The following is a 26,498-nucleotide window of genomic DNA, read 5'->3' as shown; positions in this document are numbered from 1 at the left end:
AACAGCTTCCCTCAGGAATTGTCCAGTTTGGACATTTATTCCCTTTCAGGACATGGGATTGTGGGTGGGCTGGGATTCTGGGGCAGAGCTGGGTCCCTCTGAGTGGGGGGGTCCTGCACTGGGAGGGTCTGCAGAGCTCCAGGGTGGACAGAACCCTGAGGAAAGGCAGTGGAGGCTGAGCCCACACTGGGGCTCCCTGGGCTGTCAGGAGGATGGAGCAGAGCAGGAGGATGCAGCTCCTTTTTATCCCAATTTCCCGGCAACATTCCCCTTCTCTCTTTCCTGTTGGGAAGGATAAGAGTTTGACAAGAAGGTCTCACAGCTATGTGTGCTTGGCAGAAAGATTTTTAAATGCAGAGTCTGATGAAGGAATAGAGATGGAAGCAGGTTTTGATAGAGAAGAAAAGAATTTCTGAGCCAGTCTTGCTGGATAACCAAGGAGGCAAAGGGTGTGCTAGTTAGAAAGAGTTTTTATGGCTTAGAGCAAAGGATAAACCCACCCCAAACAAGAAGATGTTTTTACCAAGCAGAAAGACAGGACAGGCAAACAAGGCAGCAAATGTTGCAAGTAGAAAATGATCTCAAAATTTTCCACTGCAAGAAAACTGAAAAAAACTTCTAGTTAAAGTGTAATGTACTGACTTTTAGTGATTGGAGAACAGCAACATGAATATGGTAATTACAGTAGTTATGATAGGCTGTAGATAACAGTTAAGGTATAGATTAGTTCTACTATAGATTGGTATTAAGATGCTCAGGAAAGAAAAGTGTATAATGCATTTGTAACCAAAATTAAACGGTCTTCAGGCTTGTGTGCAGCTAGAGCTGACAGCTGTGGGCACAGCTCTGTCACCCACGACCCTGGACTGCTGTAGCATCTTGGATAGAATAAACTGCATTTTGGATGCAATAAACTGCATTTTAAAGAGTCCCTGGAGTCCCACATCTCTCATTTCAGCTCTTACAGTGGCGCTCAACGTGGGGCGCCATCAGTAAGAGCCTGAATGAGGGATGTTGGTCTCCAGGCCTGCCTGCAGCTGGAGCTGACAGCTGTGGGCACAGCTCTGTCACCCACAGCCCTGGACTGCTGTAACCTCTTGGATGGAATAAATGGCATTCTGTATACAATAAACTGCATTTTGGATACAATAAAGTGCATTTTGTATACAATATATATTTTGTATGCATTTTGAAGAGCTGCCTGGAGTCCCGCATCACTCATTTGGGCTCTAACACTTTCCCCATTTCTGAGGTACTTGAGAGGTTCAGACTTCCCAGAACACCTGATCCCAAAGATTCCCCTCCAATGTCTAACCCTGCAGCACCTGGGGCACACAAACCCAGCCTGCTCAGGAACAGAGCAGCTCTGGGGCACTGAGAACAAATCCCTGCTGCAGGCAGAGCCGGGCTGGTTTCCCCGACAACGGCAGCTCGCAGACTCTGCTTGTTCCCCCGGTGCCATCATCCCTTGTTTTGTTTTTTTTTTTTTTTTTTTTTTCTAATGCCTGACATTTTGTCCAACCAAGAACAGGTTTGTGGAGGAGGACTGGCAGTCAGTGGGGATGGAACTGGAGGAGCATGTGCTGCTGAAAGCAGTGACAGCTTGCAGCCGGTATTTCTGTCTGCCCCGAAACCTGTGCCAGGAGCCTCCTGCCAGGCTTGCAGGAGATGCTGAGCTGCAGGAAAGCTTTGCACTGGTCTCAGGATTTCCAAATTTCAGGATTTCCATGTCTCAGCCTATTCCTGAGCTCGGCAGTCAGTGGCATTTGTGATTTCAGGGCAGCACAAGCAAGGACAGAGCTGACGTTGCTGATCTCATTGTTGCTGTTGTTCAGATTTTCACCCTGCAGTCCTTGGTGAAGGAATTGCCCTGCTCTCAGCCAAACACGAGGCTAAAACAGCCCCCAAACCCTTGGTTTGGGTTTCCTGCATTTCTACAAACTCCCAAAGCCTCATTTCTGTTCTTTTTCTCCTGCCTGTGCCCTGGCAGTCCCACAGGCTCCAGCACCTTGGCTATGGTGAAGGATGGGAGTGAAAAGAATGGTCAAAAATAATGGTGACATTTGGCTCAGCACCAGCTCCACCAGGCCCTCGCTCACAGTGACAGCTCTTTTTTGGTTTGGTTGAAGTCATAAATCATTTTTGCATTGAATGGGTAAAAAGCAAGGCAAATTCTCTGCTTAGATCCTGATTTTTGGGGTAAATGCAATTTGTGACTAAACCAAGCTAACACAGCCAGCTCTGGACCCCGTGAAATTCCCAAATTGTGCAACAAAATCTAGGCCAGAGCTGGCAGTGCTGTGTGGGGTTTGTGGTTTCAATCTGAAACCAAACCAAAATGAAGCTGTGCTGACTGCCTTCACCTTCAGCTCAGCCACAGAGAATGAAGTAACAAAAATAAATGTCTCAACTTGCTAAAATAGGGCTGGAAATTTTCCCGTGTGTTATTTGGTTATTTAAATCCACCCCCAAAGACAGTTTTTTGACTAAGAAAGTTTGCAGACGTAGAAAATTAGAAAATTCCTCTGGCGTGTGCACACACCCCCCAGTCTCAGAGATGAAGGGGTTTGTTCTGGAATTTTGGTAACAGAGCAGGCAGCAAAGCTCTGCAGCAAATGTACATTCATTAAGGGGCTGAATTTTTAAAACAAATTATTTGGAATACACACGATGTGAAATAATTATGAGATCTTCTAATTCTTCAAACATCTGAACAGGATAAGGCCAAATTTTCAGTTTTCCTGTAGCAGACATAAAGTGACAACGTGATGGGATTTTTAAACCACCCTCGAAGCGAGAAACCTTTTAACCAGGACCAACCTCCAGTGGCTCGAAATATCCAATGTTATTTGTTGATTTTCACTAGAGAAACCTTTTAACCAGGACCAACCTCCAGTGGCTCGAAATATCCAACGCTATTTGTTGATTTTTCACTAGGCAGTACACGAACATGACTGTTCCTAAATACAGAATAACATTTCCCTCTTATGGCTCTGTGTCTCTCTCCCTCCTGCCCCGGCGCTGACACAAGTGCAGGCTCGTTTGGGGCACCAAAATGCAGATTTTAAGTGGAGGAGGACAGGGAGGAGCTGGTTTTCCTCATCACCAGAGGGTTTTTAGCTGCTGCTCCTCCCGTTGCCACTGATGGGGGCGAGTTCCACCCCCACAACCCCTGCTGGCCGTGTGTCCTGGCAGGACAGAGGGACTAAAGCCCCTTCCTGCTGCAGGGGAACTCGGGCTCGTCCAGCTCGGGCTCTGGCACCTCGGGGGGCTTGGAGTGTGTCCTGCCAATCTCCTCCAGGGCACAGGCCAGCGAGTCCAGGTCCCCGTCGTGCTGGTGCCGAGCCTCCCACAGGTCCAGGATGACGGCAGAGGGGCTGCTCTGGGTGGCAAAGAAGGAGAGGTTCCTGCAGGAAAAAGAGAGAAAATGGGTGAGGAAGGAGGAGAGATTCCTGCAGGGGAAAAGGGTGAGGAAGGAGGAGTGATTCCTGCAGGGAAAGGAGAGATTCCTGCAAGGAAAGGAGGGGAAAAGAGATGAAGAAAAAGGAGAGATTCCTGCAGGGGAAAGGGGTGAGGAATAAGGAGAGATTGCTGCAGGGAAAGGAGGGAGAAAGGAATGGGGAAGAAGAAAAGATTCCTGCAGGGAAAGGAGAGATTCCTGCAAGGGAAAGGGATGAGGAAGAAGGAGAGATTCCTGCAGGGAAAAAGGGAAAATGGGGTGAAGAAGAGATTCCTGCATGGAAAGGTTGGAAAAGGGGTGACGAAGAAGGAGAAATTCCTGCAGGGAAAGGAAGAAAAATGGGATGAGGAGAATGAGAGATTCCTGCAGGGAAAGGAGAGAAAAAGGGTTGAGGAAGAAGGAGAGATTGCTGCAGGGAAAGGAGGGAGAAAGGAATGGGGAAGGAGGAGAGATTCCTGCAGGGGAAAAGGGGTGAGGATGGAAGTGAGATTCCTGCAGAGAAAAAGGGGTGAGGAATAAGGAGAGATTCTTGCAGGGAAAGGAGGAATTCCTGCAGGGAACAGAGGGAAAAAGGGGTGAGGAAGAAGGAGAGATTCCTGCAGGGAAATGAGAGATTCCTACAGGGAAAGGAGAGAAAATGGGTGAAGAATAAGGAGAGATTCCTGCAGGGAAGGGATGGGAAAAGGAATGAGGAATAAGGAGATTTTCCTGCAGGGAAAGGAGAGTAAAAAGGAGAGTTTCCTGCAGGGAAAGGAGGGAGAAAGGGATGAGGAAGAAGGACAGATTCCTGCAGGGGAAAAGAGAGAAAGGGATGAAGAAGGAGGAGAGATTCCTGCAGGGAAAGAAGGAAAAAGGGATGAGGAGCAGCCCAGGCTGCAGCTGTGCCCTATGCCCAGCATGATTTTGGAAAAATAAAACCCCTCAGCAGCTGGTGCTTGGGTTGTGCAAAGACACAACCCCTTTGATCCGGGATTTTCTATTTTGGTAATGTGCTATTTTTAGGACCATGCAGGGGTAATTTGCACAGAATTTGGTAAAACAAAGTGTTTATCCAAAAATCTTTTTCCTTTGGCTCAGATGTGGTTTATTGAGGCTCCCACACAAAGCAGGAAACCAATGGAAAGTTACTTTGCCTGATTTAAGTATTCCTCTGCTCTCCTGGGAACACATTTATAGAGTTTGTGACAATCAGAAAATATTTTTGTGAGGAAGCTGCCTCCGCCAATTTAATTTAGCCAAGCAGAAAAAGCAAAGTAAGAAGTAAATTGGTTTTTACAGCATCTTTCAGTTTTAATAATCATAATATTATTACTCCTAACAGTAGAGCATGACTGTCTCTTTTTAAGATGTCTTTCCCTTCAAAAAAAAAAGAATTCTGCAGGATTCATTTTGGAATAGGAAAGAGAGAGTCAAGGGGATTTGTCTGGGGGAACGTGCAGCCTCCTAAGGGCTTTGAACAACTCTTGGATGGACAAAATCCTTCTGCAGCCTTGGGCTCCTGAGGGTGGGCAGAAGGACGAGGAGCTGGAACCAGGAGTGAGCCCCACTCAGCCCCTCATCCCACCCACACCCCAACACCAGCAGCAAACCAACCAACCAACCAACCAACCAACCAACCAACCAACCAACCAACCAACAAACCAACCAGCCCTGAATGGCCCAAAATCCCCTTTCCAGGTGCCAACCCCTGCAGCCATGATATTTTATGAAAAATTCTTTTGTTAGGATTTTTCCTTTTGAGAAGCTGAGAAGCCTCAGAGGAAAAGAAAAACAATAGTTATCTGCTGCTGTGGAATGCAACAAGTGGATCTTTGATTGGTCTCATGTGGGATGTTTCTAATTAATGGCCAATCGCAGTCCAGCTCTCTTGGATTCTCTGAGGGTCACGAGCTTTTGTTATCATTCCACTTCTTTCCTTTCAAGCCTTCTGATGAAATCCTTTCTTCTATTCTTCTACTGTAGTTTTAATGTAATATATATCATAAAATAATAAATCAAGCCTTCTGAAACATGGAGTCAGATCCTCATCTCTTCCCTCATCCTAAGACCCATGTGAACACAGTCACGTATAATTTTCTTTTAATATAATATACATCATATATATATATATATATATGAAATATATATCATAAAATAATAAAACAGCCTTCTGAAACGAGTCAAGATTCTCATCTCTTCCCTCGTCCTGGGACCCCCTGTGAACACCACCACAAGCCCCATGCCAGGGCGCTGCCATCACCTGCTGATGCTGTTCTTCTGTGCCAGCAGCTGCCAGTCCTTGCCCTTGGCGCCGGGCGCGTCGAAGGTGGCGCAGATGCGCTGCCGGATGGAGCGCGGGATCTTGAAGGCCTTGGGGCCCAGCTGGGCAGGGAAGGCGCTGTCCTCGTGGCCAAAGAAGGGGATGTTTTCTCTCTCAGCCTGCAGGGAAAGGAGAATCGAGCCTCAGGCTGCTTGAACCGGCAACAGAAAATGGCTCAGAGGTTAATGCGGCTGTGCTGGGGTTCGGGGTGTCCCCAGCAGGCTGCAGCGAGGTCCGGATTGTGGGAATCCACAAAATCAGATGGTTTTGGGAAAGCTACAACATGCAGGCCTCAGAAACAGCAGAACTGTGATTAGTGCTAAGCAGCAGGCATGAAAAGTCAGCAGAAAAATTATTTAAACTGTAGAAAAGCAAGGACAGATAGAACAATGGGCTGTGTATTAATGCTTGTCTAGAATAACTCTCTAAGATGCAGAAAAGTTTATCTAGGGAGATATTAGGAAGCTTGAAGCTTAATAATGGAGCTCTGTGCATTGTGTTTTAAAGCTCACAAGCAGGTATTGTATTTGAAATAAGCAAGCATTGTTTTAACCAAAGGTACCTGTGCTTATAGTGGTTGGATAGAACTACTGTCAATGTGCTTTTTCTTTGTGTGATTGGTCAAAAAACTTATAAAGTGAGTGGTAACATTAAGTTCTTAGTCTGCTGCCTGAGATGTGAGCTGCTGACATCATCTCGTTATAACCATGGAATGAGACTGATGCTGGAAAATAAAACAGCTCAAAGCACGTTCCCATCAGTCCTGTCCTGTTTGTGATTTGTACAGAGACCCCAGCCAGCATCACTGATAGCTCTGACCTGGGATAGCTCTGACCTGCTTGGCACAGCTTGTCCAAGTTCCCAAGCAGTTTTTAGCCACAGGCAACCTTAGCAAGCTTAAGTGATATCAGCTCTGTAGTGATTATCCGCTCATTGTGACTTCAGCTCTTCGCTTTATAGGTGCCTGGGCAGGCAGACACAGGGAGAGAGAGGAGAAGGCTGTGTGGGATTCCACAGGAGCATCGTTATTGAATCTTCTGCAAAGGTTCTCCGTGACAGCTCTTCTGCCCGAGCTGGGCAAAAGTAGCTCTTTTTATAAAGAGTTTAGGGGTTTTGGAAATTGTTCAATAGCAAGGGTTAAAAGAAAGTGACCTATAGTCTTACAGAGAGATAAGCAAGGCGTTCAAAGGCAGAAGAAAGCAGTTTCTAAGGTTCCAGTCACCATGAATTGGCATTTCTTATCTTGAGCTTCTGAACACCAGGAAAGTGTTGCAGGCTCTGGGCCTGCTACAAGAGGTGCTTCTGTGAGTTGTGAAAGAACACCCAGAAGGTGTTCCTTCACCATCACAAGGACTGGTGCATAAAAACCTTTAAAATTTTGGCTTTTCCTTCCATAAGTTTTATTTTTTGGTTATTTTTGTCTTGCAGAGCAGTGCTGGGTTTCTAAATCTTTAATTTCTTAAACCCCAAACATGGGCACAAAAATTTGTGTTTGTTTCTTTATTTCTTTGGGTTTCCTTAAACACCTGAATTCCTTAAACACCTCAGCTCTCCCAGATTCTCTGGAATCCAGGTCCTTTGCAGATCTGGCCCCTCTTTTCCTGTGGAATCACACCAGCCTTGCATAACAGAGTCAAATTTCAGTGCATTACTCATCCGAGAGTGACACAGCATCAATATTAACCAGCAGCAGTGACGACGCTGCAGCCTCCATCCACCATTTGTGACGGGTCCCCAGGGCCAGCCAGGCTCAGCACCCGGTGCTGCAGCTCTGCCCTGGGCTCTGCTCAAGATGCAGAGCAGGAGAAGCTCCTGCCCTGCACGTGTGAGATAAGCACAGCGACCCGGGCGCTGCGGGGATTGTCGCGCACCGAGCGGCTCCGGGGGGGAGTTGTCACTCACAGAATTTATTTCGCAGTCAAATTATCCTCCCTCTTCAATCACTGCTGGAGATAGGCATGAGAAAGCCTTCCAGAGCAGTAAATCTGCTTGAAGCAGAACGGGAACATGCTCTGGGGACTTGTGTACTGACAGGGCCCTTAAAAAACACAGCAGAGAGGGAGAGCAAGGCAGCGGCAGCACGGGCTGGAGGCACAGAGAGTGACAGAGGGGTTTTATGAAATAACAGTAAAGGAGCAGAAAACACTTGGCCAGTTCTGAGTTTTTATATAAAATGATGTTCGTGTTCTCTTGCCCAGCTGCTGCACTCCCTCCTCAGAGCCTTTATGGGTGTAGAACTCTAATCCAGCATTATTAATCTGGATTAATCAACAAAGATGCTCAATAATCTAAAAAATGCAGCTGCTGAAGTTCTCATGGCTGTGGGACAGATCAACAGCTTGCTCAGCTGTAGGTCTGATTTGTTTTGGCCATGAGCAGGGCTCAGTCCTCACAAGGCACAGTTTGTACCCCTGTCCCCAGCTCTCAGTGCTCTGCAAAGGCTTCTTGCTAGGAAACCACAGCCACCAACCCAAATAATCAATTATTAAATTATTGATAAATTATTGTTGGTGCTGCAGAGTCTCTGTGCCTTGATTTCCGCTGGAAATTGGATCTGCAAGGCTTTGAAGACTGCTTCCAGCTTCGAGCAAAAACTACAGGAGGAAAGGACAAAACTGGGGAGGGAACCGGTGGGCAGAGAAGTGGTGCCCCCTCTTTGGAAGGGTCCAAGGGGTGGGATGGTGGAAGGTGGCACTGCCCATGGCAGGGGTGGCGCTGGATGGGCTTTAAGGCCCTTCCAAGCCAAGCCAAGCCAAGCCAAGCCAAGCCAAGCCAAGCCAAGCCAAGCCAACTCAATCCAACCCAACCCAACCCACCCCACCCCAGGATTCTGTTCCATGACCATCCCGCCCTGCAGGCCAGGGGGTGCTGGTGTCTGTACCTCGAGGACGGAGGTCTGGATGTGCAGCAGCTGCTCGTGGCCCTGCAGCTGCCTGACACACACGGTGCAGCACAGCTGGGTGGTGGCGGGGCTGAAGCGCTCCAGGGAGAAGGCGCCGAGCAGGGGCCGGGGGCTGCCGCGCCACACGCGGGAGAACGGCACCTCCTGTGGGACAGGGACACGTCAGGGACAGGGGACACGGCCTGGGGACACACACAGTGCTGCTCTGCTGGGGTGGGCTGGGTAATGGCTCCTCCAGCTCCGAGCAAAGCCAGAAAATGAGGATTGAGTTGATGGAACTGAGGTGTGGCAGTGACCGAGAGCTCAAAGGAAGAAGTAATGGGAGATTCTTTAAAAAGATGCTTAAAGAGACTTCAAAAAGATGCATTTCACTTCCTCCCTCTTGCCGGGATCAGGATTCCTCTCTGTGCTTCCTTGGAATCACCTTGTAAGCAGAATGCAAGGAAAGAAACTTCCCACTGAGAACTGCCAGCCTTCCCTTCTCCATCCCAAAGGAACTTCCCACCAGGTACTGCCCTGGCATTGCCAGCCTTCCCTTCTCCATCCCAAAGGAATTCTCCACCAGGAACTGCCCTGGCATTGCCAGCCTTTCCTTCTCCATCCCAAAGGAATTCTCCACCAGGAACTGCCCTGGCCCTGCCAACCTTCCCTTCTCCATCCTAAAGAAACTTCCAACCAAGAACTGCCCTGTCAGCCTTTTCTTCCACATCCCAAAGGAATTTCCCACCAGAAACTGCCTTGGTCCTGCCACCCTTCCCTTCTCCATCTCAGAGGAACTTCCCACTGAGAACTGCCCTGGCCCTGCCAACCTTTTCTCCTCCACCTCAAAGAACTTTGCACCAGGAACTGCCCTGGTCCTGCCACCCTTCCCTCCTTCATTCCAAAGGAATTTCCCACCAGAATCTGCCCTGGCCCCTCCCTCCTGCCCCAGCTCCCTGCCTATCCTCAGCCCCAGACTGGATCCCAAGATGGGAGCAGCTGCAGTAGTAAAATGCTTCCAATGATAAAGGAAACATTAGCAAAATGTTAGAAGCGGAGCAGCTGTAATTAGATTTTTTTCAGGGTGATGATCTCTGCTTTCACTCCGAGTAGAAGAATCACTCAGCTGAAAGGAGCTGTGTGAAACAAAGCAGAGCAGCAAGGAGTGCTGCAACAATGAGTGCTTGGAGTATTCCAGAGATGCTTTCAGCTCCACTCTGCGTTTATAATTAAGCTCCTCGCAGACAGAGGGGCTGTAAATCATCTCGTGGCCCCAGGCAGAGCTGGATCCTCCAGGAGATGCAGATCTGAGCAGCCAGAGGTGCCTGCCCAGCTCCTGCCATGCCCATCCCTGCTCTGCCTGCACCACCCACATCTCTCAGGGATCCCCGGCGGGAAGGGAGCCAAGCCCTGGGCCAGGACAAACACAGGCTCTGAGCAGGAATCCTGGTGCCACCTGCCACCAGCTGCCTCCCAGCAGCTCCTCAGTGTGATTTATTCATCTGCTCGGCCTCCCTGAGACATCATTTCCATAAATCCTCCTCCCCACGCTGCCCGGGGAGGCTCTGCTGCTGGACCAGAGACATTCCTGGAACAGGCTGCGTTCAGTTGTTCCTGCCAGGCAGCACAAGCAGCTGCTCTCACAGGGTGGGACGTAGGAGAGGAGCCCAGGGAACACTGGAAGAAACTCCACGTGCAAAAATAGATCCTTTTCTCTATAAAGGGGCTGGAAGCAAACCAGAGCTGTCACCAGACTTTTCACTGCGAGGGAAGCACCGAGCCAGGGGAGGTTCTGCAGCTCCTCTGAGGAGCAGTGATTGTGTTTCTGAGCTGCCCAAGGCATCCCAGTTACACCAGTTATAAAATGCAAATTTTCCTCAGGGTCAGGGCAGCCCTGGGTTTGGCACAGGCTTTTTTCCAGCCCTGAGCCCCTGCTCTGATCAGGCTCGAAGTGGCACTCGGAGGTTGAATTCCAGACATTTATTCTTTGTGTTTGGAGAAGGGATTAGGAGACAATAAAATAATCAAAGTGTGGAGCTCTATAATCTGCTGAGGGCAGAAGTGAATTTGTTGCATTGAGAGAAAACTCCTCTGATTTGATTTTTCTGTTGGGCACACTCTGGCAGGACTGGGACATCCTAAACCTTCTTGGTTTGGCTTTTAAAATACAGGTGAGTGGGAAGAACAATCAAAACACCAAAATGCTCTTCTTCCTAAGAAGCTGAAAAGGATTAATTTATTTAATTTCTTAAGCTGTAGCCTGAATTATCCCCATGAGGGATAATTGGGGATTGCTCTGGCTCTGGGTCTGTGTTTATAACTTTCAGAGCCCATTACCCTCTTATGTTTTATGTTTTGGGGAACGTGGCAACACATTTAAAACAGGGTTTTTGCCAAAATTCTGGAGAATGCAAAAACTGTGTCTCTGCTTCTGGGAGAAGGGAGATTGTACATTCTAATTGAGTGCTGTGTTTTAAAACCAGCCCACTCCATGTGCCAGCACATTCCTTAGAATTTCCAGTCATCAAAATCCTTGGAAATTCTTCTTTTGTTTTGGTTTTTCCTTTTCAGTTTTCAACAGCCTCTCTAATTAATGGAGAAGAGAAAAACCAATTTGCTGCTTTTCAGTTCTAATGCTTGCTCTCTGCGTGCTGTGATTTGAACTCGTGGTTACATTTAAATGTCATTTTTAGCCATATTTCCATAGTTATATCAAAACTGCAATGACAGATATTAGAAACATCTTGAGGAGTGGTTAAGTTTGAGCAGGAATATTTGCCTTCTGTTGGAGGCAACTGAAATGGGGGAAGGCAAAAGCATTTCTGTAAAATGACAAATTTACAGCGTTCTGGTGTAAACGAAATCTGTGTTTGTCAGAACCAAGAGGCAACATGTTTTTGTTAAATGCTCGGAGGGTTTAAAGCTTTTTAAATAAAAGGAACCTCGGTTCATTTGGGTTTCACTTGGGTTCTCCCCCAGCGCAGAGGGAAGCAGTGAAATGAAATGCCAGGTACCTGACAGGCAGTGAAGGGTTTGATTCTCCACAGGAAGGGAGGCACGTCCAGCACTGAGATCTGGAGGCTGCAGGTGTTGCCTTTAAAATGCAGAAGTTTGGGTTCCTCCAGCAATTGTCCCCCTTGGAGCCTTTCATCCGAAACCACTTCCTGCAAGGGAGGAGAATATTTCTGGTATCAGGAACAAAGCCCAGATCCAGTGATTTCTGGACCCAGGGATCCAGAATTCCTCTCTCTGGGGTCTCAGGTTCCCCCACAGTGTTGAATGTACAGTCGAGTCTCTCTCGTGGGCAGCTGATGGTATTTATAATATAAATATTTATATTTATAAATAATTGATATTTATATTTCCCAGAAGGCTGGGTTTGGGCACTGCCAGCCCCATTTCTGGGCAGGTAATGCTGGTTGGACACTGAATTTTTGGCTGTCTCCACTCTCCAACACCCCCAGTGCAGCCCAGCACAGCTGGATTCCAGAGCAGCTTTGCTGGGGAACTTCTCTGAGGGCTTTTCAGAGCCTTCAAAGGCTTCAGGTGAAATCATTCACTTCCATTTCCCACCTCTGGGGCGCCTCCAGAATCACTGCACAAGACCCTGAGCAGTGTGAAGGGCAGACTCTAGGCAGGGGTTTGCACTACAGCCCTCCAGAGCTCTGTTCCAATAGAAATTTTCATGTAATTCAATGAATTTAAAACATAATGGCAAAAAAAAAAAATCACCCCTGCCGGTACTTAAGCAATGTTTATTCCTGTGCTGCTGCAGTAAAAACACCAGTGAGGGAGGAAAGGTTGCAGAAGTGTTTAAAAATCAGCAGGCAAGCAGTGCTTCCAAATTACCTTTCTCAATCCACATAAATTATATCAAATGTGTGTCCATGGAAGGGGTTTAGTGCTTGTCAGGACCAAAGTCGCCGTTAGAGGAGCTCCTGGAATCACTGTGACCTTCTGCAAATTCGATGCTCCAGCTCTCTGAAACTGCACTAATGGATTTCTATTATAAACCAATTTTTTTCCAGGCATTTAGGTTGGTTTAACCCCTGGTGGTGTTCCAGACAGCAAGGCAAGATGTATTTATTCTATTTGCCATCTGCATTTAGCTTGGTTTAACCCCTGGTGGTGTTCCAGACTCCAAGGCAAGATGTATTTATTCTATTTGCCATCTGCATGGCAGCTGTCTTTTGTCCAGTTTGCAGTTTTCCTTATCTCTTCCACAATGACTCTTGGGAGGGAACATCTGCTGATAAGAGGCCACTGAATGTCCCTGCATGGCTGATAAGAGCTACAGCATCCCATTGGGAGATGTGAGCCCAGGGGGAGGAGCCAAGCATTCCTGCCTGGATATAATCTCGAGATTCTGGAACACCAGCCCAGCATTCCTGCCTGGATATAATCTGGAGATTCTGGAACACCAGCATGGCTTCTGCACTGGATTTCCCAGAGGAACAGCAGCTGCCTCTCCTTCCACTGGATCTCCAGAGGAAGACTCCACCCTTGTCCAGGATCCTGCTCCAGCAGAACCAGCCCTGACACTGCTGAGGGCTGAGCCACAATTCCAATGGCACTGCTGCCAACACCTTGACCCACAGGGTGTCAGGCTGGGTTCTGACTCTGGCAGTGTCGGTTCAGTTCACTGCATTGTTTATTTTATATTTTTATTTTCTTCCCTATTAAAGAACTGTTATTTCCTGCTCTTATATTTTTTGCCTGAGAGTCCCTTAATTTAAATTATATAGCAATTCAGAGGGAGGGGGTTTGCATTTTCCATTTTAGGGGAGGCTCCTGCCTTCCTTAGATTCCTGTCTTTCCAAAATAAGTCAAGTGGTTTGGTTCATCCAAAGGAAGAATATTGGGAGACTTCAGTTTTTGGTTTCCAGCCACAGATTATTTCTTAACCATTCTCAAAATTCCTGGAGAATATTGGATGGTTGTGAATGTTGTGTGAGTGCTGCTCTGCCTTCAGTGACAGATGTGGGGCTCCTCCCACAGCAGGAGAATTTGGGGCAAAACACAAAGGACCTGGGTCTCTCCAATTTTGAGAGCCAGGAGTTCCCAACACACTCAGAACTTCCCAAAGGCCCAAGGCAGCTGCTGGGGGAGCAAGGAGAGTTTTCAGCCAGGGAAAAAGTCAAAAACAAGGGAATTTTGTCTCTTACATAAACCTGCACTGTGCAGGATTAACTGCCAAACACCACTGGGCAACCCCAACACAAATATTTTATCCAAAAGGCTCTGGAATTCCCCATATTTTATCCAAAAGGCTCTGAAATTCCCCATATTTTATCTAAAAACTCTGAAATTCCTTGTATTCCTGATATTGCCTTGCTTTTAGGGCTGCATCATTCCATAAATGCAGGATTGTCTCACTATCCACACACACCCTGCTCACTCCTGGCAAGGCAGAGAACTGGTAATTATTCTTCTGATCATTTCCTCCAGACTCATCAGGAAGACACCGGTACCCACTAATTGTCTAAGTGTTATAAAGAGGATAATTAGGCAGCCATTGTGAGCCTCTAACAATCCTTTTGGTGCCTTGGCTTTTATTAGCAGCACAGAGACAGCAGCTCCACTCACAGCCCTGTTCCCATTCCTGTGCCACAGCAAGAGGAAGGAAAAATTCATCTCACAACTGTTTGCATTTCAGTTCCCCAAAGAACAGCATTTTATCCAAAAACCTCTGTAATTCCCCATATTTTATCCAAAAACCTCTGAAATTTCCTATATTTGATCCCAAAACCTCTGTAATTCCCTGTATTTATCCAAAACCCTCTGAAATTCCCCATATTTTGAGCTCCTGAGTTCACCAAAAGCCAGAGAATGTCACTGTTGTGTCCTGGAACATGGTGCAGGAAAACCATTCTGATCCCAGGTGCCATGTGGGGATTTGGCTTTTTTTTTTTTTTTAAGAAGAAATGCAGGATAATTGAATTTTTGTAAACCAGGGCTGGGTGAGTTTGGGCAGCTGAGAATGTGGCAAAAAGTGAGAGAGCAAACAAGATAGTTTGGCTGCCCTAAAGCTCTCAGTGTAAATCCACAACTGCAGGGAATTTAAGGGATTTATTCAAATGGTGCAGCAAGTGCTTTAAAAAATCCAGTATTCCCATTGGGTTAAGGTTGGGGATGAAAGGAGCAAAAGGGTTTAATGGGAGAACCAAGCAAGCCCAGAGGAGCAAAGTGAAGGCATTTACCTGGAATGCACAAGGGGTGTTATCCACACAATAAACCCTCAGATTGTAATCCAGAGAATTGCAAGACAGGCAGCCAAAAACGGCGACTTTCAGCTGTCGAACGGCGCAGTCTGAGATGGGTTCCCCAATTAGGGCATAAGTTCCAAAGCTGTTTAAGAGAATGTGACAGGCATAAGGATCCAACAGGCAGTAGCAAGAAGTAGTTTCCTCTTCCACAGACATCACTTCCTGCAAAACGAAATTCAGGTTTAAAGAGAATAAAGCAAAGTAGAATCAATAGGCCTCGACAATAGGAGTCATGGCATTAATTCTTTATTTTTATTCAATTGGAGTGCAGTGTGTTGCTGGGAGCCACTCTGGGGGAAGGGGAGAACGGGACTGCTTTCCTGAGTAAATATTCCCAATTTAGCCCTGAGTCAGCAGGCAGATTTATGGCCATGCCCAGCACAGAGCTCGCTGTGTACATACAATAATAATGATGATGCCTAAGCAATTTTAGCAGCTTTTTTCAAGTGCTCTTGACTTTCTGGCTAATTTTTCCCCCCAGTGTCAAGTTAAAAAATTACCTTGAAGGTTAAAGTCAATAAGCAAACCTTGAACAATGGCTGGGCTTTGACATCCTTCCAGAACACCCATTACAGCCACATTTCCCTTCCTCAAAAACTCCCTCTGCTCTGCGTCTGCTGCTCAGTCCTGCCCTGTGACCCTCTGTCTGTGTGTCCTGTGACCCTCTGTCCATCTGTCCCTGTGTCTATGTCCCCTGTCCCCCTCCTCAGTGACCCAGGCTGTCTGAGCCAGCAGTGCTGGAGCTGCCCAGGGACTGAGTAAATCTGAATCAGGAAAATGGGGCTGGGAATGGTTTAAAGCACAGCAAAACCCAGTAAATCTGAATCAGGAAAATGGGGCTGGGAATGGTTGAAAGCACAGCAAAACTCAGGCAGAGGCTCAGAGAGGGACAGGACAGAAGGACAGGCTGCAGCCATGGCATCCATGGCATCCATGGCTGGGCTTTGTAGCCATAAACTTCTGCACATCTTTGTGTGAAATACCCAAACCCAATTCTGCTGCTTCATCACAAAACACAAAATCTTTTTTGCTCCGATGGTTTCTTCTTCTCTATGTCTATCCTCACCAGAACCCCTACACAACCAAAGCTTAACTCCATTTCCACACTGGGTGTAGGGGAATAGAATATAAGTGAAAAAAGGAAATATAGAAAGTAATCTTATCCCCCAAAGAGTTGGGGCTGAGCCAATTATTAAGGATCAGGAGCAGGCCTGATGTTAACAGGCCACAGCTGTAGCCAATAAGAAGAGTGTTATAAAGGAGTGGGTTGGTTGGTTGAGGGGAACTGGAGTCAGTTGGCTGCTGTGAGGACAAGAAAGAGTCAGTGCCTAGAGGAGCTGCCTACAAGAAACATCAAGGAGGCACGAAACTCTGGTGACATGGAACCCTTGCAATGTACTGACAATAGAACTCTTGTGCTATAGTGACAACAAATGGTGACCCCGACGTGATTCAGTAGAAATGACCCTGATGTGACAACAACAGGGCACAGACTGGGGCTGGGCTTACCTCCCACTTCCCCTGCTGGGTCCTCCTTTTGAGGTGGATGCTCCAGTGCTGGGGGTCGGCGTGGGCACAGTGCGGGATGCTCAGGGCACAGGGGGTGCTCACAGCCAGCTCGGGGGGCCCACAGCTCACCTCGGGGCCCAGCAGCACCTCAGGGCCCTCCGGCTCCAGGCTTGGGGCAGCAAAGACAAGAGTAGCTGTCAGGAGTGAGAATTCACTGAAAAGAGTCCAAATCCAAGCACGTCCCTCATCTGTCTAGGGGTTTCTGCGGTCAGGATGACCCCAAGATGTGTTAAAAAATCTTTTTTCCCAGATCAGCTGCCAAAGAAGAAGTCATGATTCCTTGGCTCTCCTTCTCAAGGTTGTTAGATAAGAAATAATAATTTCTTATCTGTCACATTCTTTCTCTGACCTGCTGAGATCTGTCCAGCAGGTCGGGTTGTGGCACAGTCCCTGCCCTTGGGGTGCTGTTGGCTTTTTATACTAAAAACCACATGGACTTTAATTACAATAATTTTCCAATACCTATCACCTATGTTAGACAGTCTGTCTCTAAACCAATGCAAAAGTGTCACCAGCACAGCAGAAGATGGAGGACAAGAAGAAGAAGGACAGGACACATCCATATTCCTACATCTTGCCTCTTGTACCCCCATTCTAAAACCCCCAAAATTCTACATTTTCACCCCGTGACAAATTAACCATCATTCTACTCAAACTCATGTGGCTTGTAACTCCTCACACCAAGTTAGTAATTTTTTCCAAGGGCTAAAATCAAAGGCACCGATGGTTTTGACTCCGTGCCAAGGTCTCTGAGCCCCCTGCCAGGGTCTGGAGTCCCCCAGGGCAGCCAGAGGAATTTCCTGGGCTCCCACACTGCTGCTCATTTCTGCTCCTTTCACGTGGAAACAGCAGCTGGAGATGAAACAAACCCATCAGACCCCATCTAACTCCAATCAGCGGCCGGTCAGTTTAGGACTCTGGTATTTAAAACACGTTTCAATTTGTTTAACCCAAATCCAGCGCTGGAATTGCTCTGTGCCAGCCAGCCCAGCTCCGAGCACCAGCTGGTCCCGTCCCCACCGTGCTCTGCCTTCAAACGCTGCCATCAACAATATTTTCAGAGGAGCGAAGATAAAACAAATTATGGCTGAAAAAACACAGGCTCATAAATTCTTCCAGATTGAGTGTGATCTCCCTGCTTTGAAAGCCCATTTGTATTCTGCAGGAGGAGGGAGCTCGGTGAGTTTTACAGACTCAGGGACAGGGCTGTGCTTGGAATTAGGGCTGGGGCAGGTGGAGCCGTGGCTGTGGCTCTGGGACAGGCAGGGGAGATCCCAGCTGAGCTCCAGGGATTCACCTGGGCTCAGTCAATGGCTGCATCCTCTGCCTGCTGCCTTCCAGAGATGTGTAATCTGCTTTTCTTCTCTCTCACTCCAACAAACTGGAGCCACCCCCACATCCACGTGTTTTCTGTATCTCTTGGAATGAATCCCTGGGCAGGAGTGGTGCCAGAGTGGAGGAGAATCCCTTGGACACTGAACCAGCAATTGAAACCTCTTGCCCTGCTGGTTTTGTTGCTGTTTGGTTGTGTTTTAATCCATATTGGTTCTAAATCACTGGGCGTGCAGTTGCCTCTTCAAACGAAAGCAAATGGTGTTTCCAAGATAAAAAAATGAGAGGAGGAACCTCAAGCGAGGTAAAAATTAGGGCAAGAACCTCAACCAAGATAAAAAAATAGAAGATACAAGAATAAAACCAGGATATAAAAAGGGGAAAAGCCCAAGGTGACTTGGGTACCCCATTCCAGTGCCCTGACATGGAGCTGTAGCTGTGGGTGCCCAGAAAATGCCCTTTCCATTCATCATTCCTGCTAAAGTGAGGCTGGAATGTTCCAAGGCTCCCCTCAGTCTGTGTGTGCAAGTGTTGGTGAGAGGGAGACTGCAGGGGAGGAAAAAAAAGACACAACAGGGTAACAAAAAAAAGCCAATTCCTTTTTTCCCCTCTCTCAAGTGCCACAAAAATAAATTCTGCTGAAGCCTCGGTGCTTCCAAGTGTCTGTAGGATTCTCAAGCTAAAAAAAAAATAAAATCAAAGCACCCCCAGAGCCTGAGGTGCTCTGAGCAGGGAGAGGAGCAGCAGGCACAAGAATTCCAAGGGTTCCACAGGAGCAGCACTCCAAGGGTTTGTGTGTCCCTCTCAGGGTGGAATTCCAGCAATGGGGACCGGGAGTGGCTCCTGCACTTTCCACCCCAAACCCATGAACAAAGGCAGGACCATGATCCCAAATCTCTCACCTGGACTCCCTCTGGGTGATGGCCAGGTAGATTTCCCAGGAACTCTCCTCTGGAATGGCCCCGTGTGGAATCAACAGACTGACCCCTGGAAAAGAGCAAGGGCAGGAGTTGACCCTTGGGAAGGACAGGGCTGCCAGGGACGGGGAGCACCACCACCCAGAATGTTCCTCTGCACTCCTGCTTCTCATGGCAACCTCACCAGATGAAAGCAATGTAAAGTATCAAAGGAAATAAAGCTGTTGCTTTTTCATCAAAGGAAAAGACATTTTATCTCCCAAAAAAGCCTCTTGGAGGCTCTTTAATTTTTGAAATCACACCTGATCATTGTGGGATCCCAGGGAATCTCCCCATGGAGAGGGGGATCATCATTGTCCCCACTCATCCCAGCTCCTGCACCCCAGTGATCCCATCCTCCTTGCACACCACCAGAGTGGATCAGAAGTTAACAGGGTAGTTTTAAACTGCTTTATCTCACTCTCAGGAGAGGGGGGATGTGTTTGGCATCTGCCACATGATGCAGAGACTTGGCGAGGCACTGACTCGATTGCACTGGAATTTACAACTGCTTGGCACAGCTGATCTTACATAAAGGCAGCAAGAATTACATAAATTTCAAGTGGACCAAATACATATTTTAATAATCTAATTGATGGGACTATCATTACATAAAGTAGCTAAATATACAGTATGAGGGAATTCTTAATTCATGCCTTAACTTGGTGCCTCTGCAGTGTTCTTTCCTCAGCACAAAACCAGTCTGTGGAGAAATGAAAACATTCCCCACGTTGTGCATGCCTGGGCTGTCACTGATATCAATCCTCTCTAAACACAAGCCACGTTTTTTATGGTAACCTTTAAAGCACCCGTTTTGTGGGACATGAAGGATAAAGCTCTAAATCATCCAGTTCAACCAGAGAGCAGCAGATAATCCTGGAGCCACTGCTCAAACGAAAACAGAGCTGAATTTAAAGTGGATAAATATCACTGGAGTTGAAAGATGATAACACCTAGCTGGCAGTATCTGGCATTTTGTGCTATGTTTTGGGGAGAGAAAATACCCAGGCTAAGGGCTGGGATTTGGGGTGATGCAACACAGCCCTGGGTTGCAATGCAGGGCTGTGACCCTGACAGGCTCTGATCTGCTGTTCAGCTCATTCCACAACAAACAAACAACCCTGAAGGTCTAAAACATGTCCCACAAAGGTCACAAAAGTCAAAAAGCACACAAAGCAGAGGGAGCCACAAAGTAGAGGGAGCATCCCAGCCTGGGACAGGGGCCCTGCTTTGGGAATCTGGAGAGATTTTGCTCCAAGGAAAGGGAAAAGAGGCAGGCAGGAGCCTGGTGGGCAGTGGGGCTGTCCCCAAGTCTGGCTGCTGTCCCTGTGTCCCCCTGTGGGACTGGAGCTGGTGTTGGAACGTGAGGAGCCCCTTACGTAAGATCCAGCACCGACCCTTCCCGGGGAGCCTCTCCTCTGGAGCAGCATGCAAGCAAGGCACAGCTTTGATTAATGTGACTTTCATGCTGAAGACATCAAGAGAGGCAGTAATTTAAAACAGTTCAAACAGGCATAATGCCTCTTCAGTCCTCAGCCCAGGCTTCCCTCTGATCACTCGTGTCCTGTGTGGGCAACGTGCCCTACTTCCAAAATTTGCATTAACGGGGCCCCTGCTTCTTCCTTCCTGGAGAAAAATTTTAAATTTTAATTTTTTAAAAAATTCAGTTATAAAACATTACATCAGGCAGCCTAAGCTCAAATTCCTCTGCATGCTTTGATGAGCAAGGAGCCACCTGTTGGGGTGTGATGTCACGGTTTGCCTCAGAACCCTCCCCTGATAATTCCCTCCCAGATGCGTCAGTCCCCTCTCCTTTCCTCTCCCAGCACTGTCTGTCAATCCTGGAATTCCAGAATTGGCAGATCCAAAGGATGCCCTCTACCCCTGGGGGGCATTGGGCCATTCTGGTGTCCTTTGTCCCTTTGTCCCTCCCCTCCTGTCCCTGCTTGGTGGCTCCCTGCCCCTTCCCTGCCCCTCTCCCCGGGGTTAAAGGAGCAGCAACCCCGGGCTCAGGGAGTTCTGTTGGAGCTGGTGCTGCATTCAGAGGCCTGTGGGCCAGAATAAAGCTCTGCATCCAAACCCTCCATCAGAACCGACTCCTTTCCTTCACCAGCACCTTAAAGCTTCTCCACAGAGGGAAACCTGAGGAGCAGCCCCTGTTATGGGGGGAAGCTCCATCCCAGCACCACCAGAGCTCCTGCAGGCCTGGCCTTGTCCCCACGGGCCCAGTGCAGCACCCAGCCAGCCCAAAGTGTCCGTGGGGTGAAACACCACACACCCACAGCCCAAAGTGTCTGTGGGGTGAAACACCACACACCCAGCCAGCCCAAAGTGTCTGTGGGGTGAAACACCACACACCCACCACTCCAAAGTGTCTGTGGGGTGAAACACCACACACCCAGCCAGCCCAAAGTGTCTGTGGGGTGAAACACCACACACCCACAGCCCAAAGTGTCTGTGGGGTGAAACACCACACACCCACAGCTCAAAGTGTCTGTGGGGTGAAACACCACACACCCACCAGCCCAAAGTGTCTGTGGGGTGAAACACCACACACCCAGCTGGCCCAAAGTGTCTGTGGGGTGAAACACCACAGTGTTGCTGTTTGATTCAGCACCAAGGCCAGACAAGCTCCCATCCACATGTCCCATCCCCAATATTGGTAATTATTCCAATAACCACCCACCTGTGTTGGGGACCACCAAGCGTCCCCCCAGGTGCCCGAACAGGGCCGTGCTCCTCAGCTCACTGCTGCTGGAGATGGAGGCCAGGTTCTGGATGAACATGGCCTTGTTCCTGGCCTGGAGGGTGCCAAAGGGCCTGGGGCTGCCGTGGGGGAAGGTGCCGGGGTGGGCCTTGCCGTGGAACTCGGCCCGCTCGGTGACGCCCAGGGACACCATGAAGGAGCTCTGCACCTTGACCTTGATGTCGGCCAGGGGGTTGAACAGGGAGGACTCGGTCATCAGCTCCTTGTCCAGCGGGTCCTGCAGGCAGATGGGGCCGCTGTAGGTCCTGCTGACCGTCAGCTCGGGCTGCAGGGATGAGTTGAGGAGCAGGGAGTTACCTGTGGGGACAGCAACAGGGAGGGAGGGTGAGAGGAATGGGGGGTTTGTGTTTCCAAACAAGCTGGTGGATGAAACCAGCACTGGGAGATGAAAGAAACAATGGGAATGATTCCACTGATTGACGAATGGAAAAGGATATTTGCTTTTACAAATAAACCTTAGGTTTGCTGATAAATTAAATTAGACATTGAAAGATGAAAGAAACAATGGGGAAGAAAGACGCCTGAATTCCATAAAAATTAAAAATTAATTTTAATTTTACATTAGAGAGAAATTAATTTTAATTTTACATTAGATGGTTTTACATTTAGAGAGAAATCTTTGGGGTCAGGTGTTCTGGGAAGTCTGAACATCTTAAGTACCTCAGAAATGAGGAAAAAAACCCCTAAATTCAGTAAGAATTTAAAATTAAAAGGAGTGTTATGCGTTAAAGGGAACTCTTTGGGATCAGGTGTTTTGGGGAGTCTGAACCACTCAAGTACCTCAGAAATGGGGAAAGAGAGAAGGGAAATGTGGCTGGAAATTGGGATAAAAGGGAGGCTGCGTCCTCCAAAAATCTGAGAGACCCCAGGGGATGCCCCATGGCCTCTGCCTTGATTGGAATAAAGTCAAAGGACTCCTCTGTCTCCTTTTAGGACATAGACCTCTGGTGTTTGTGGATTTTTTCTCCTGACAAGGGGACACCTCAGCAAACCCTCCCTGAGCTCTCAGAGCCCAAAATCCCTGTTGGATTTCGCAAACATGAAGTGTCAGCCCTTGGCCCAGTTCCTCCCAAAACACCAGGTCACGTCAGAGGGCAGAACTGGTGCCAAGATCTGACACTTCATGTTTGCCAGGCCTCAGGCAGCTCCAGAGTGCAGGGATAATCCAGGAAGGATCCTTTGGTTTGGATTCATGTTGTTGTGTTTGCCCTTTTGCCTCTCTTGTTGTTTTCTTTCCTTACATTAAACCCCACTGGGTGACAACATCTTCCTGCAGACCTTTTACACAAACCCACAGCCTGAGGAAAACTGGGCTTGAAAGGGAGGTGGGACAAGAGTGATTCAGGGAAAGGTATCACAGTTATTCATTTTGAGGTGTTTTACCTCAGAAAACGCTCTGAAAAATGAGGAGTGCATGGATTTAGAGTCCTCTGGCTGCTTGGTTTTGTGATGGGGTCCTTTTCTTTGGTTGTTTAGTTGGGTATTTTCAGAGCCTCCAGAATAAAAGGTTTTTTAAGCATTAAGCCAAGCAAACAATTCCCCAGACTCAAAACAAGACTCAGACTGAACCACAAAGGAAAATGTTCTTGTTTGAGACAGTCATTGAGATTTACACAGCCCTAATTAAAGGTTTGGATTTAGAAATGGATGAATGAACTTCCTTCAAACGTCCTTGTCTGCCAAGCCCTTTTGCCAATTTCTTGCAAGTCATGCTTGGTGAGGAACGTCTCCAGGAAATAAAGAAACTGTAAAAAACAACCCCACAAAACCCCCCCAAACAAACTCTGCAACATATTTCCCTTTTCTGCAGAGAGAACAGAGACATGGGGACACTTTCACAGCCTGCCCACGCTCCCACCCACCCACAATCAGGCAGGTCTGAGGTAGAATGGCAGCACAGAATCAATAAACATCCTGCTTCCATCCCCTCTCCCTCCCCACCTTCCTGTTCTGAGGGAATAACATTCCTGGAAACCCGAGCGCTGCTTTTAGCAAAGGTCTTGTCCATATTTTATGGCACTGGTGGTGTTTTCTAGAGCTTTAGGGGTCCGGTTTTACACAAATTGATTTCCCTCAGTGCCTGTGTTACAGCAGGTTACAAAACACTTCCAGCTGGGGGTCTTGGATTATCAGGAAAAGAATAATTCCTTTTATTGGAGAGAAGGAAACCTCTGAAACTGAGAACAGGAGGAGCTCCAGCTGTGCTGCCCGGGCTTGCTCTGATTTGGTTGCTTGGTTTTAATTTGAGCTTTTCCTAAATCAGTGGAGGAGCTGGGGATTTTGGAAGGGACATGGGGATTTTGGATGCTGGACAGCACTCCTAAAGCATCTGGAGCATGGCCAAGGAGGATCCTGGGTTTGTGGGACAGAGCAGAGCCAATTCCAGGTCGTTACCCCTGTCCCTGGCTGCCCTAAACCCCCTTCCCAAACACAGGTGAGCCTGAGCAGCGGGAGCTGCTCTGATTTTGTTGCTTTTCTTTAATTTGAGCTTTTCCTAAATCAGTGGAGAATCTGGGGATTTTGGACGCTGGACAGCACTCCTAAAGCATCTGGAGCATGGCCAAGGAGGATCCTGTGTTTGTGGGACAATTCCAGGCCCCTTCTCTACTCATCCCATCCTCCTTGCACACCACCAGAGTGGATCAGAATTTAACAGGGCAGTTTTCCACTGGGTACCACTGCAGTTAAACTGCTTTATCTCACTCTCAGGAGAGAGGGGGATGTGTTTGGCATCTGCCACACAACGCAGAGCCTTGGTGATGCCCTGGCTCGATCAAACCCCCTCCCCAAACGCAGGCGAGCAGCGGGAGCTCTGCAGAGAAGAAAGGAAATCGCCGCACTAACCTTGTCTGACTGTTTTAAAATTAAAAGTCTGGAAGCCTCCCGTGAGTGCAGAGGAATCAATGACATCCACGCCGTACTCACTCTGACTGCGCCGGTACAGGGTCACCCCCAGCGCCAGCACGGCCACCGCCAGCACCGCCGCCGCCAGCCCCGAGTACAGCGCCACGTCCGCACCGCGCTCCACGTCTGCGGAGAGAGAGGGGTCAGCGACAGGGACAGGGACATGGGGATGTGGGGACATGGGGAATGTGGGATGTGGGGGGACATAGAGGATCTGGGGGAATATGGGGGGACAAGAGCTGAGTCAGGGACAGGGGGACATGGGACATGGGGATATGGGGGACACGGGGACATGGGGGATGTGGGAACATGGGGACGTAGGGGGACATGGGGGATGTGGGGTGACAAGAACTGTATCAGGGACACAGGGACATGGGAGGACATGGGGATGTGGGAGGATGTGTGGGGACAAGAGCTGTGTCAGGGGACATGGGGGACACGGGGACGTGAGGGATATGGGGGATATGGGGAATGTGGGGACATGGGGGGACAAGGTGAATCAGGGAGAGAGGACAGAGGGACGTGAGGACAAGAGGGATATGGGGACATGGACATCGAGGCACAGGGGATGTGGGGGATGTGAGGGGACGAGAACTGTGTCAGGGACAGGGGGACATGGGGACATGGAGGATGTGGGGATGTGGTGACATGGGGGAACGAGCTGTGTCAGGGACAGGGAGATGGGGACATGGAGGATGTGGAGGACAAGAACTATATCAGGGACAGGAGGACACAAGGAGATAGGGGAACACAGGGGGACATGGGGGGACGTGGGGAACCAAGGTGGAGCTGGGCGCACGAGCAGGGGCAGTGCTGGACAACAAGGGCTGAGAGGGTGAGCGGAATTCCCGATGGAGGACCCCAAACTGAAGAGCCTGTTTGGGTTTGGGGTGAGCCATCCCCAAACTAGAGAGCCTGTTTGGGTTTGGGTTGGGGATTGGGTCACCCCAAACTGGAGAGCCTGTTTGGGTGTGGGGAGAAGGAATTGACTGCTGTGACAGAATGAATCCTGCAATATTCCATAACTGAAATATCCCATCCCGCTCTCCTCAATCTGCTGGGATTTGTGCACCATGGAATTAAATCCCTTGGCACATCCCCTTAGAGGGTCCCTGAATTCCCAGCTCCAGGGTGAGGGGAGGGGAGCTCAGAGCCCACCCTGGGCAGGGTCTGGGTCCTTCTGGGGGCTTCTCCTGCACAGCAGAGCCCCAGGAACAGAAACTGGATTTTTTTCATGGCCAACAAGAGCAACAAAAACTAACTGGGAAATCCAGAGTGCTCCGTGTCAGGGAATGAACTGCACTGCACAGAAATAGGGTGGAAAGTTAAAAATCAGCATTTAATAAACAGCCAATTACAGAAATTACTTAATTACTGCTTGGGAGGAGGCTTCTGTTGTGCTTTTCTGCTGAAAGTCAGATAATTTCATTTTAGCTGAGTTTTGAAAACGAACGTGAAACTTCAGAGTGTTGAGATGAAAGGAACGAGCACCTCTGGGCAGCATTTCCTTGGCTCAACACTTTCTGACAAAAAAGAAGTGTCTGAAAAGTGAACCAAACCTTTGATTTTACTTCGGATTGGACCCTGCTCCAGGTGCTGGGACAGAATTTTGGCTGGGCACTCCAATCCAAAGTAAAATCAAAGGTTTGGTTCAAACATCCTTGACAGAAAACGTCCCTCTCATCCCCTCTCTCCAACTGGTCCCAGTCAGCCCCAACCATGAGATTCCAGCACCCAAAAGAGATGTTTGGGTATCAGTTTTACCAGAACCACTTAACCAGAAGAAACACTGAAAGAAAATACTCCCGCAAGAGTATTTTCCTACTTTTCAATAAAATAATCCTGCATAATTTTTGCTGTATTTTCGAGTAATCTGCGAATGAAAAATGGTTTTGCTTTTAACACATTCACAACTTGCTGGGAAGGAAAACAAAAATCACCAAGTTTGCATGGAAATATCATCTTTGGGGAGGAATCCACCTTCTGTCTCAGGTCCGGTAACCACACTGAACAAATTTATAAGGTTACAAAATTCAACTTCCTAGAACAATTCCATTGTCACAC

General features: G+C 48.3%; 1 protein-coding gene across 2 annotated transcripts in view; it reads right to left on the bottom strand.

Moving 5' to 3' along the window:
* Window positions 1–1,468: 1,468 nt before the first annotated feature.
* Window positions 1,469–26,498, bottom strand: part of UNC5D (unc-5 netrin receptor D) — a 113,259-nt gene continuing 88,229 nt past the window's right edge. Inside the window, exons 8-16 of one of the 2 annotated variants that reach the window (XM_074559242.1) lie at window positions 24,375–24,560; window positions 21,450–21,827; window positions 18,710–18,794; window positions 16,416–16,584; window positions 14,841–15,068; window positions 11,655–11,804; window positions 8,641–8,805; window positions 5,700–5,878; window positions 1,469–3,407 (exon numbers count right to left, since the gene is read on the bottom strand). In XM_074559242.1, the coding sequence (XP_074415343.1) occupies window positions 3,206–3,407; window positions 5,700–5,878; window positions 8,641–8,805; window positions 11,655–11,804; window positions 14,841–15,068; window positions 16,416–16,584; window positions 18,710–18,794; window positions 21,450–21,827; window positions 24,375–24,560 (1,742 nt within the window). In that variant the 3' untranslated portion in view covers window positions 1,469–3,205. The remainder of the gene's footprint in view (window positions 3,408–5,699; window positions 5,879–8,640; window positions 8,806–11,654; window positions 11,805–14,840; window positions 15,069–16,415; window positions 16,585–18,709; window positions 18,795–21,449; window positions 21,828–24,374; window positions 24,561–26,498) is intronic. The other variant, XM_074559243.1, reaches the window with a different exon arrangement.

Source organism: Zonotrichia albicollis, chromosome 26 (assembly GCF_047830755.1).
Source record: "Zonotrichia albicollis isolate bZonAlb1 chromosome 26, bZonAlb1.hap1, whole genome shotgun sequence".
Lineage (NCBI taxonomy): Eukaryota > Metazoa > Chordata > Aves > Passeriformes > Passerellidae > Zonotrichia > Zonotrichia albicollis.
The sequence above is the reverse complement of the archived record's forward strand: the minus strand, read 5'-3'. Positions and strand labels throughout refer to the sequence as shown.